At 38.4% G+C, this 13,579-nt stretch overlaps 1 protein-coding gene across 3 annotated transcripts in view; it reads left to right on the plus strand.

The window, feature by feature from the left end:
• Positions 1–13,579, plus strand: part of LOC130912480 (extracellular sulfatase Sulf-2-like) — a 48,013-nt gene that overhangs the window by 29,446 nt on the left and 4,988 nt on the right. For all 3 annotated transcript variants that reach the window (XR_009062611.1, XM_057830595.1, XM_057830594.1), the window contains exons 3-7: positions 7,441–7,674; positions 7,790–7,910; positions 8,051–8,169; positions 8,256–8,407; positions 12,138–12,307. Coding sequence is in view for 2 of the 3 variants with exons in the window: in XM_057830595.1 (XP_057686578.1) it covers positions 7,515–7,674; positions 7,790–7,910; positions 8,051–8,169; positions 8,256–8,407; positions 12,138–12,307 (722 nt within the window). In the remaining variant the exon portion in view is untranslated. The remainder of the gene's footprint in view (positions 1–7,440; positions 7,675–7,789; positions 7,911–8,050; positions 8,170–8,255; positions 8,408–12,137; positions 12,308–13,579) is intronic.

Here is a 13,579-nt window from a genome sequence, read left to right on the forward strand (position 1 = left end):
TAGAACCAACTGGTATTAACGAACTGTGGTGGGCTGATCGTGTATTGACACATTGATCATGGACATTTCAAACATGTGTTGCCATGAGGTTCATGAATTTGCTTCGATTCGGCACCCATCAGTGGTTTGCTCACTGTGGATTGCAAAGAAACGGGCTTTTCTGAGACTCCGCCGCAGTAGGTTAAATGAAGTGCAACTTTTTAGGTCTTCATTCCATGGATCCCCTTTTTGAGATACACATTTTTTTCATTCTAGTAAACTAAATTTGCAGAACTTCAATTCTGATCAAATTATCCACTTTCTAATTTAATGAATCTAATTTTCTAATTTCTAAGTACAAGATTTCAAAAACAATGGGTTTGTGTGTTCCCTGTAACCCATGTTGTGCATAATGCATAGAGCCCTTTTCTGCAGAATAAAAAGGCACAGTAAATTGGTTTCATAAGTTCTTCCCCAAACCTCAACACAGTAAGTTCAATGTGCTAATACCAGGGGTGAAAGTGGGCCGGAACAGCGCGGAACACCGTTCCAGTAAAAGATTCGGTGCCGGAACAGGGCAGAACAGTGCTTTGATCCCGAAAATATGATGGCAACTGTCAAAACCCCATGTTAAAAAACTGCAAGGGTGCCACACACGCATCTCATCTCCAAGAAAAAAAAGCGGTCTACCTACCAATGTCAGATTTACATGCACAAATGTTAACAACAAGCATAATATCATGCCTGTGTTGCGTGAGCCGTTTCCTCCAATATTTTTTATTTATTTATTCCAAGGAGCTCTTCAAGCTGCAGCAGTTTATCTGAGTCTGACGTCTCAGTGACGAGTCGAGTAGATGTAAGCATGTGCGCAGCAAACCATCCTGGACTCAGTTCTCAGTTCAACTGGCTGACAGACTGACATGTGATCAGAATGGATAGTTAGGTCAGATTGGTTCAAATCCTATTGCTCTCTGAAACAGCAAAGAGAGAAGAAAGAAATTTATTATATTTATTTTATTTCTCTGATGGGTAACATCTTCCATGTTAATGTGCACTTTATTTATGTTTGGCTTTCCTTATAATTTAATTTTAAAAAAGTCAGAGTTTGCATGATCTTCAAAATATATTCCATTGCACTGTGCATAATCCCAGTCATTTGTACTTATTTTTGGTAATGTATGGTACATATATCTTTATTATTTAACAAGAAAAATAGATAAATGTTTACATTATCTTCAATTTTAATGTACATTTTATGTTCTTAAGTAGTTAAAATTGAGGTTTTGCATTTAGATGCCAGGAAATGAGGGAAAACTGGTATACAGTGTGTGTGTGTGTTATAGACACAAATATGCAAAAACCATTTTTCTCTGAATTTCAATGGCTGTAGGAGGTTTGCCCCCCAAAAAATGTATAAAACATTCTGGCTCCGTGGCAACCTTTATTTCAGGAAGTTCCAACAAGAAATTCTAGTCAGTTTCACCCCTGGTTAATACCAATATGCACAAAACAATATATAGATCTTTGTCATATATCTTATTGATTTACAGTAAATGAGGCGGGCCGTGTTAATGCCAAGAGCTCCCCTTTTCAAGTACGCCAGTTTGCACTCGTCGGAAATTCCTAACACGCACTCAGATTATTCTTTATGTTGGATTTGCAACTGTTAGCAAATGTCCAATTGTCTCATTGAACATCCAAATTTCAAAATGCAATATTGCGAATCACATGCTGACGATCTGGATTTCTCCATGACCATCAAAACTCGGAATTGCAGAGAATGTTAAATATGGCAAAGAACATGCTTATTGAGTATATTATTGGGAAAAAAAGTGTTAATGAGGCCTAAAACCTTTAGGCACAGCAACCATCCATTGTTTATCGTGATGACTGTGCTCAGTTGTGTCACAGAGTTTTAAATATGATGGTTCACTTACTTATTTTTCCGCTTTCTGTCATTGTTTGCATATTATCCTCATTAAAATATGAAAACAACATTTTTGGGTGGTTTTAGTTAAAGCAGACACTGTTTTTTCACCTGTGTGATTTTGACAAAGATCAGATCACATTTGAAGGTGACTTTATGCAGAAATGTGAGAAATTCCAAAAGGTTCAGATACTTTTTCATACCACTATACACTGTATGTATGACTGTCTCGGGGATAGTTGACACACTGTCAACCAGGTAATGTGGTGCAGTTGGGGACTGGTCTAACGCCATCCAAAGATGATAATAATTACTTTTACATTGGTCACTGCTTCAACATACCAACTGAATTGCAGACCTGCATATAGACATGTACAGAGGAAAGATGTGAAACACAGTATTGTATTTTGCACTGCATGGCATCTATTTTTGTGTCCAGCACAAACTTAGACCAACATGCTGGAGGCGTTCAGCCCGAGTGTTAACTTTGCAGACACACTCAGGCATGCTCATTTAAAGAGGGCGGTTGGTACTGTTGTGAACACAAATGACTCAATTCGCCAAAGCAGCCCCTCTCATTCCCTTTAAATGTGGTTCATCCGTATCTCCCTTGGTGACATTGCTTGGGGATATGTGTGCAGCACAATTCGCGTGTGACCCAATGTACTGTTTCTATCCCCACGAATTGTTTCTATCCCCAAGCATACTAATTCGTGTGACCCTGAACTATATAATAATGATAATAAATTGATTTCCACAAAATTTGAGAGTGTTAATACTGTTGTGTGCCCCAATAAATTCAACTTAATCGTTTTTAGACCCCATTAACATCAAATTAATGCTTCCAGGTGGCTTATGCTTTAGACCAAGTCAATCATAATCAACTCGCAGGTATTGGAGCTCGTTCGAGTCCGATAGTCCATTACTCCTTGCTATTGGATTTGTCTTTTGGTTGAAATACAGATAAATTAGTCAAGCTGAGGAGCCAAAATCAGAGCAAAATACAAGAGAGGGTGTGAAATGAACTTCAGTTCAGCAGACTTCCCACTTCCAAAAGGAATTGTTTTCCCCATGATGTCATATTGGGCAATTTCGAGCTTTTCGTAACACAATTACCCCAACCAATGTGGGGGAGCTGAGACTTAGAAGGGTGAATGAAAGAGAATTCCATGTTTGGACTATAAGCCGCTACTTTTTTCCCTCATTTTGAAACCTGCAGCTTATAGTTCAGTGCGGCTTATTTGTTGATTTATTTGAGTTAATAGGTAACGCTTTATTTGACATTGGCAACATAAGACAGTCATAATTATGACATGACACTATCATGGGCATTACTGAATGCTTATGACAGCTGTCATTAAGTGTCATCTAGCAAATTATGGCACTAACTCAATTTATGTCAAGCTTGGATCTTTTACATCCATTCAAAAGTATGATAATTTACCGGATGACATTAGATAACATCTGTAATAAGCATTCATTAATGCTCATGACAATGTCATGTCATAATTATGATGGTCTTATGACGGGTACCACTGTCAAATAAAGTGTTACCAAATACCATAACTAACACTTAATGAAACAACTGGAACAGTAACTGAAGATATAACTGGCAGAACATGAATATTGATTGTTACTTACATCTGTAGTGCTGCAATGCATGCTAGGAGGCATGTTGGATGACAACAGTGTTAACTGTTTCCCCCAAGAAAGCAGTGATGGCCAAATTAGGCTTCTTGAAGCGATGAAGCTTTGCAGCTAATTGGCTCAAAGGTTTGTTCGTAGTTTATTTGATCTTCTGACAATCGTATGATGCCGCTGTCAAGTAAATTGTTACCGGTTAATAACTTTTGGCGCAAATATCCCATAATACAGTGAGGACAGCTGCGGCTTATAGTCAAGTGTGGCTTATCTATGAACAAATATTGACTTCATGTCAAATTTGGTGTATGGCGGATTATAGTCAGGTGTGCTTTATAGTCCGAAAATTACGGTAAGTTTCCATTCAGTGCAAGTCGTCAGAGCAAGGTAATGACCAAAAATATTCTCGTTATATAGCCTATAATATTCTTCTTGCGTGCCATAATGGTTAGGTGTGGCAAAATACAGTCTATATTTGCATCCATAAGGAAAACTGTATTTTATCTGTATTCAATACGCAGCAATATGTTACATATAGAGTGGTATACTGTATGCTTTAGACCAGATTTCTGTCATCAAATTGTCATTCCATGAGGTGCATCTTCAAGGACACACTCACATGCTCTATTAGGTGCAAAGCAGTCTGCCAAATCCTCAAACAGGTGCAGCATGACTGGTGGTTGCACACAAAAAAGATCAAGATTCCGTTTTTTTTTTTTTTTTTTTTTTTTACACCCAAGTGCAGCTGATCCATCTGTGTCCATGTGTGTCCGTCTGCCTCCATGCATTTATTTATGTCTGTGAGTGGGCTGTGAGTAGGCGGGGAGGGTGATGGAGGGGGATTGGACAGCAAGAGGGAGGAGTTTTGATGTCATCTAATCCATTTCCTGCAACTTTGCAACACTTATTTCAACTGGAGATCACTGACTAAAGAAAATACTTTGAGGGAATGAAATAGAAGTTTCTCACTCACATAGTTCTCCAGAAAAGAGTTATGAGTATTGCTTGATTCAAGCATTATTGGTTAGTGTGCCGACCAAAGTGTGCTCTAAAGGTGACAGTTTAAACAAGAAAGTATGAAATATATTGGAACACTAAAATATAAAGCCAGGTCATCTAATTTTATCTCATGAAAGCCATATAGCTTGATGCTAATATATTATGTGAAATGCCACAGATGAGTTATTGAAAATTGACATGGACGTTACGGTAACTCCTCACTCATGTTTGAACTTGCGTCCCACACCCTTCACTTGCATCGTGTGCAGAAGTCTGGGCATTGCAAAGGATCTAGTCATTAAGGGTGTGGTGGAGTTACACTTGAATTTTACACTAGAATGCCCAACAGAGGTCCATTTGGCCTTTGTATTAGGAAAGGGCAAATGTACCTCTGCTGGCCATTCTAGTAATCTGTACTCTGGCAAATCAAAACCGAGACAAGACTCTTGGGAGGAGAATCCGAGGCAGGATCAAAACCTTTCAACCTTACAGTGGGGCAACTAAGTATTTAATTAACCACCAATTGTGCAAGTTCTCCTACTTGAAAGATTAGAGAGGCCTGTAATTGTCAACAAGGGTAAACCTCAACCATGAGAAACAGAATGTGTGGAAAAAAAAGAAAAAAAGAAAATCAAATTGTTTGATTATTAAAAAATTTATTTCCAAATTAGAGTGGAAAATAAGTATTTGGTCACCTACAAACAAGCAAGACTTCTGGCTGTCAAAGAGGTCCAGCTTCTTCTAACGAGGTCTAACGAGGCTCTACTCGTTACCGTATTAATGGCATGTTTTAACTCATTATCGGTGTAAAAGACACCTGTCCACAAACTCCGTCAGTCACACTCCAAATTCCACTATGGCCAAGACCAAAGAGCTGTCGAAGGACACCAGAGACAAAATTGTAGACCTGCACAAGGCTGGGAAGACTGAATCTGCAATGGGTAAAACGCTTGGTGTAAAGAAATCAACTGTGGGAGCAATAATTAGAAAATGGAAGACATACAAGACCACTGATAATCTCCCTCGATCTGGGGCTCCATGCAAGATCTCACCCGTGGCGTCAAAATGATAACAAGAACGGTGAGCAAAAATCCCAGAACCACACAGGGGGACCTAGTGAATGACCTACAGAGAGCTGGGACCACAGTAACAAAGGCTAGTATCAATAACACAATGCGCCGCCAGGGACTCAAATCCTGCACTGCCGGACGTGTCCCCCTGCTGAAGCCAGTACACGTCCAGGCCCATCTGCGGTTCGCTACAGAGCATTTGGATGATCCAGAAGAGGACTGGGAGAATGCGTTATGGTCAGATGAAACCAAAATAGAACTTTTTGGTAGAAACACAGGTCTTCGTGTTTGGAGGAGAAAGAATACTGAATTGCATCCGAAGAACACCATACCCACTGTGAAGCATGGGGGTGGAAACATCATGCGTTGGGGCTGGTTTTCTGCAAAGGGACCAGGATGACTGATCTGTGTAAAGGAAAGAATGAATTGGGCCATGTATCGAGAGATTTTGAGTGAAAATCTCCTTCCATCAGCAAGGGCATTGAAGATGAGACGTGGCTGGGCCTTTCAGCATGACAATGATCCCAAACACACAGCCAGGGCAACAAAGGAGTGGCTTCGTAGGAAGCATTTCAAGGTCCTGGAGTGGCCTAGCCAGTCTCCAGATCTCAACCCCATAGAAAATCTGTGGAGGGAGTTGAAAGTCCGTGTTGCCCAACGACAGCCCCAAAACATCACTGCTCTAGAGGAGATCTGCATGGAGGAATGGGCCAAAATACCAGCAAGAGTGTGTGAAAAGCTTGTGAAGAGTTACAGAAAACGTTTGGCCTCTGTTATTGCCAACAAAGGGTACATAACAAAGTATTGAGATGAACTTTTGGTATTGACCAAATTCTTATTTCCACCATGACTTGCAAATAAATTCTTTAAAAATAAAACAATGTGATTTTCTGGTTTGTTTTTTTCACATTCTATCTCTCATGGTTGAGGTTTATCCATGTTGACAGTTACAGGACTCTGTAATATTTTCAAGTGGGAGAACTTGCACAATTAGTGGTTGACTAAATACTTATTTGCCCCACTGTATATACGTATGTTGTGGAGTGTTATAAGACCTTTGTTGCATTCATTGTAAAAATTACTCAGTGCATGAATTCCCATTCCTAAGTTTCTCTTAGTGGTTACTTAAATGGCACGAATCCTTCCTTTCTAAATCTTGTTCAAGCTAGTGTGGTGACACATTTGTGATGTCAGCTCACATGATGCTTCAAACATGACTGATGGTGCTCAAACAGTAATTCTGAATGGCTCCTTTCCATCCCCGTGGTAACCAATGACCTTTCTCACAACCTTCAACCTCCCTGAAGAAGACTTACTCTCCCATTCCTGATATATATGCAGCAAGCTATGTGTTGTGGTCATGTGTCATTTAAGCAACCTATGCAAACTTGCACCTTCCTGCCACTTTTGCTTTTTTTCCTCACTCTGATGAAGATTAATGTTATCATCGCTCTAATTTTGCTGAATTTAAACAACTCTGCAAGCAAGAGTGGGCCAACCAATTATTTTATCTTCAGGAAAACTGCATTTTTCACATAAGGCCAAGTAGTTTTGAACAGTATTTTCCTTTACATGTGTTATGTTTACTTGGACTAGTTTTGTCATACACTTGCGTCTGGATTTACCATGAATATTTGCGATACCAAAAAGGAAGAATTTAAGAAGGAGGCAAATATTTTTTTAAATAGATGCGTGTATGAGACTTAATGTATGCATGAGTGAGTATGTGTAGACTGTGTATAATGTTTCTTGTGTAGTTGTGTGTTTATATGTGCATGTGAGTGCCCAGTGTACTATTCATTTGTTTTTGTGTGTGCTGTGTAGGTGATTGTTTGTGTTTGCGTAGCATCGGCTTCCTCAGTTGTGAAGCAAACATTGGAGGTTTTTCGTAGGCAACAATGCTCGGACTCCTCTTCTTCCTGCTGGCATCTGTGACGTGTGGACATGCTCACTCCCTGACCGGTGGTCAGCGCTTGAAGACCCGCCTCCAGAGAGACAGGCGGAACATCCGTCCAAACATCATCCTGGTCCTCACGGATGACCAGGACCTGGAGCTGGGTGACTTATATGCATTATTCATTATCTTTACACTGTTCATACTGTATTATGGTGCAGATGATTGATTACAGTATATAAATTCCATGTTAAAGCGCATTTGTTTTTCTACATCAAGGTTCAATGCAGGCAATGAATAAGACACGTCGCATCATGGAGGAGGGTGGGACTTCTTTTTCCAACGCGTTTGTGACGACGCCCATGTGCTGTCCGTCACGTTCAAGCATGCTCACTGGGAAGTACGTTATTTCTCATGAACAAACAAAAGTTAACTGATAACAGGTTGTTTACTTGCAGCCACATGTTATGTTTTAGGACTGTGTTTAAGGGCATTTGTCACAATTTGTCTTAATGACTTTGCTCTGTTGTGTGTGTGCAGGTATGTTCACAATCATAACACATACACCAATAATGAGAACTGTTCGTCGATTTCTTGGCAGCGGCTGCAGGAACCACGAACCTTCGCAGTCTACTTGAACAATACAGGCTACAGGACGGGTAGATAATCACAAACGCACACACACGAACACAGGTTTACTTTATGATGTTGTGTGCGTGTGTTTGTGTGTGTACGTATTTGCCAGCCTTCTTCGGTAAGTACCTGAACGAGTACAATGGCTCTTACGTGCCCGCCGGATGGAAGGAGTGGCTTGGCCTTGTCAAGAACAGTCGATTCTACAACTACACGCTGAGTCGTAACGGACTCAGAGAGAAACACGGAGCACAGTACCCTCAGGCATGCGCACGCACTGCACACACACCTATTATTTTTTAAGAGTGGGCTTGACATGTTACACAGTTACATGCCAAGTTTCTTCTTTTGTGTTCTGAAATAATATAATTTAATTGTTACTACATTACATGTAAAAAAAAAAAAATTTTTTTTTTTTAAACATTACGTTACAGTATGTGTTCCATGTATCTTTTATAACATGGCAGATTATGAATTATCTATTTTTATTATACCATATGTTATACTCTGTGCTATATTTCACATGCTCTGTTACAATTTATATAGTATTTGTCCCACCGTACGTTTTCCACATAATGTTAACTATTGTATATTACATGTTCTGTTATCACTTACAGGTTACCTGTAATGTCACATGTCATTTATGAGTGGTTGCAAGTGTTACATGCAGTATTTGCAATAGTGAACCGTGAGTACTATAACTGGGCCTTCATTATTTAAAAAAAAGAAACAAAACAAAACAACAACAACAAAAACATACTCATAGCAACAGTATAGACCAGAGCTGGTATAGCAGTGAGCGTAACAATGCTATATTGCGATGCAGTTTTTTTAAATTCTCATCTTCAATATGCTATCTTTACATTACTTGATATGTTTTTGTATTATCACATGAGCTGTGATCAGTAAAGTTCTTGCCACCATCTTACAACACATTTGAAATTGAACTCCCTTTGCCACATTCTTGTGTACCAGTACACTGCTGGCCAAAAGTATTGATACCCCTCCAATTCTGTCCAATAATGCTCAATTACAAATGCTTTGGTAGTAATTTCATTTTTTTTTTTTTTTTGCCTGCAATAAAAAAAATAAAAAAAAAACACAAAAGAGAATGAAAAAAAAAAATTGTAATAATAATTTTTAATATCTAATTTATCATTTAATTTTACACAAAACTCCAAAAATGGGCCGGACAAAAGTATTGGCACCCTCAGCCTAATACTTGGTAGCACAACCTTTAGACAAAATAACTGCGAACAACCGCTTCCGGTATACGTCAGTGAGTTTCTTACAATGCTATGCTGGAATTTTAGACCATTCTTCTTTGGCCAACTGCTCCAGGTCTCGGAGATTTGAAGAGTGCCTTCTCCAAACTGCCATTTTCTGATCTCTCCACAAGTGTTCTATGGGATGCAGTTCTGGACTCATTGCTGGCCACTTTAGAAGTCTCTAGTGCTTCCTCTCAAACCATTTTCTAGTGCTTTTTGAAATGTGTTTTGGGTCATTGTCCTGCTGGAAGATCCATGACCCCTGAGGAAGACCCAGCTTTCTCACACTGGGCCCTACATTATGCTGCAAAATTTGTTGGTGGTCTTCAGACTTCATCATGCCATTCACACGGCCAAGCAGTCCAGTGCCAGAGGCAACAAAGCAACCCCAAAACATCAGGGAACCTCCGCCATGTTTGACCGTGGCGACCGTGTTCTTTTCTTTGAAGTTCTTTTCTTTTCCCAAAAAGCTCTACTTTTGTCTCATCTGACCAGAGAACATTCTTCCAAAACGTTTTTGGCTTTGTTGTTGTTCGTTGTGGCAAACTCCAGCCTGGCTATTTTATGTCTCTGTGTCAGAAGTGGGGTATCCTGGGTATCCTACCATAGACTCCCTTTTCATTCAGACGCCGACGAATAGTACGGGTTGACACTGGTGTACCCTCGGACTGCAGGACAGCTTGAAGTTGTTTGGATGTTAGTGGGGGCTTTTTATTCACCATCCGCACAATCTTTCATTTCTGACTATTCTGATTGGATAATATGCGTTCAGGATAGTAACCCTTTAGTTGCTGATCTGAACTTGACAATATACATGACTAAATGATCACAGAAAGGAGGAAATGTGCTGATGCACTTATTAGAAATGAAATGAATGTTGTAATTCATATTTTGATCTATGACGAATATTTTTTTATTATATTTTTATATTTATTTATTTTTTTCTTTAATGATCCAGAAATTTTTTAGTCCATCCCTAAAAGCATAGAAGGCCATGAAATATCCCCACGGTTTATTGCATGTAAGACTATGTAGTGTATGTGCTACGTGCTGCCTGCTGTTCTCATACAATGTCTCATTTCATGTGTTCCACCTAAGCTTACTTCATGGGCTATGAGTTTTGTGCAACAGTTTGTATGTTGCATCATATCAGACTCTGTATGTGCTACACGTCACATGCTTTGTTACATCTTACACAGAGTGCATTCTATGTTATTTACCCATCGTGTAAATACATATCGTGTTACCTATTCTCCAGGCTACATTATATGCAAGTTCATTATGTGCTGTTTTTAAACGTTAAGTTGTTTCTTAAGTGCAACAGGTTCATTGGCACAATTACACATTCTCTGTTACTAAAGTTTGGATTTAGCAAAGTGAAAATTACTTTGTGACTGTATTTTTAATTTTTACGATATTTGTACTTTACACTCTTCACTTTGTTTAAAGTAACTCAAACTAAAAACTAGTTTTCAATGCCAGTACATCCAAAAAGAGATCCTTTGCTTTTATTTTTTAACAAGTGCATCTGCATCATTCAGTAAAGATCAAGTAAAGAATTGATTCATTTCTTAATTTTGCCACCTCATACATTTTACTCACAATTCTGCATGTTCCATGTTTTCACACATAGCATAATCTTTGTTACATACATGTTCTCGCCTATTACATGTCAGGTACAGTGAGTACATTTTAATATGCTAGTATGTCTTACACTGCATTTGTGTTTATATGTTGTGAATAGCAGATGCTTTGTTGCATTTTAAATTAGGGCTGTCAAAATTATCGCGTTAACGGGCGGTAATTAATTTTTTAAATTAATCACGTTAAAATATTTGACGCATTTAACGCACATGCCCTGCTCAAACAGATTAAAATGACAGGACAGTGTCATGTCCACTTGTTACTTGTATTTTTTGGTGTTTTGTCGCCCTCTGCTGGCGCTTGGGTGCGACTGATTTTTATGGGTTTCAGCACCATGAGCATTGTGTAATTATTGACATCAACAATGGCGAGCTACTAGTTTATTTTTTGATTGAAATTTTATTAAAACAAAAGCATTAAGAGGGGTTTTGATTTAAATTTCTATAGCTTGTACTAACATTTATCTTTTAAGAACTACAAGTCTTTCTATCCATGGATCGCTTTAACAGAATGTTAATAATGTTAATGCCATCTTGTTGATTTATTGTTATAATAAACAAATACAGTACTTATGTACAGTATGTTGAATGTATATATCCGTCTTGTGTCTTATCTTTCCATTCCAACATTAATTTACAGAAAAATATGGCATATTTTATAGATGGTTTGAATTGCGATTCATTACGATTAATTAATTTTTAAGCCGTGATAAAGTCGATTAAAAATTGTAATCGTTTGACAGCCCTATTTTAAATATGTGTTTCATGTTGTAATGCACTGTTTAATCTGTGATAGATGTTCTCTAAGTTATAAAATGGCCATGATGAAACCTGCTAACTTACATGCTATATTAGAAAAATGTTCACTGTTGCCATTATATCTTACAGAATAGATGTTAGAAGCTGAATTATGTGTACTATTTTGCAGCATACTAGTGCAGCATCTAAATGTTATATATTACAGTATTCATAAATGAAGTACATTTTAGGAGTCATTATAAACATGAACTGACTATTCACAATGTGAGCGCATGTACACAATCATGGTAATGTATGATGACACATTTGTTTCTTTTTTTACAGGACTATTTAACAGACGTGATCACAGCAGAGGCCATACATTACTTCTGCTCGTCAAAGCGAGTTTATCCTCATCGTCCTGTCATGATGGTTCTGAGTCATGCTGCACCACACGGACCTGAGGACTCAGCACCACAGTACAGCCATGCCTTTCCCAATGCATCGCAACACATGTGCGTGGGAACACGCACACCCCCACACATAGAGACTTAAGTTTTAACCAAGTCTTATTTTAATAATATATATGTTTATTGTATGCTTTGTACTATTTATTTTTAATCGAACTGTTATCTGGGTATAACAATTTAACATTCTCATTTGCAGTGGGTATAACAAAACAACATTCTCATTTGCAGTGATAACCTGGCAGCAGGCAGAAGAGTAACAACAAAGCATTACTATTATTCCATTGGCAACAAATGATAAAGTATGGTGTAGTCACTTCATTAGGCATGTGCCGGTATGATATTCTGATGCTATGGTAACCTTAAGACAAACTATCACGGTTTCACAGTATCACGGTATTGCAATTACAGCTCTAAAATGTGTTACTTTGAGATATCTGGGTTAAAAATACATCCATTGAACAGGATTTTTATTTTTCAAAACATATTAGCAAATTGCAACAAAAGTATATAATTTTATGGTAAAATAAAATAAAAATAATATTCTAAATAAAATGAAAAAAAAATGCAGTCCTTTAGGTGAGCCTAAACCCACAGCCACAGCTGAACATTATTACCATGGGAACAAAAATAATTGAATTATTTTCCATAAAAAGCACATGTGTACGACTCTTATCATGTTTACATTATACACACACACTCTTTCTGAACACAGACAGTTTCAAGAGAGAGAAAAAAAAAACACGTTTTACCACCGCTAGACAAACTAAACACGCTGGAGTTAACTTTCATAGCTGGTGGGAAACGTGCATGACAGTATTTACTAACCTTTAATTTTGTATAAATGTAAAATCATGTTGGAGGTATTGCTTCCTCGGCAGCCACCCACCTCAAACATGTTTTACATGTCAGTTGGCCCTCCTTCTCTAAGCAGCGGCCGTCTGAAACTTTTCTGTAGCCAAATTATACCCATACCCGCGATTTCATTTTCTTCGATGAGGGAAAAAGTTCAGGAGTTTCACCTTCTCCAGCTGTCGTGTAGCACAGCTGACTCACTGACACTGAGCAGCAACCGGTAGGGGATTGTTGAGCGTTGCAGCTGCAAGCGAGGGATTTCTCCATGCATTTTTGGGACATAAAAAATAGCCAATACCTTACGGATGGTATGACGGAAAATTTTTGCAGTTTTAAAACCTTGACGTTTTCATATCACGGTATATCTTGAAACCGGTAATCGGCACATGTCTACACTTCATAAAATTATAAGTTAACTGTTTACTGTTATCTCTGTAGAACGTTTTTATGTTTTCGTTTAAGCAT

Source organism: Corythoichthys intestinalis, chromosome 2, assembly GCF_030265065.1.
Source record: "Corythoichthys intestinalis isolate RoL2023-P3 chromosome 2, ASM3026506v1, whole genome shotgun sequence".
Lineage (NCBI taxonomy): Eukaryota > Metazoa > Chordata > Actinopteri > Syngnathiformes > Syngnathidae > Corythoichthys > Corythoichthys intestinalis.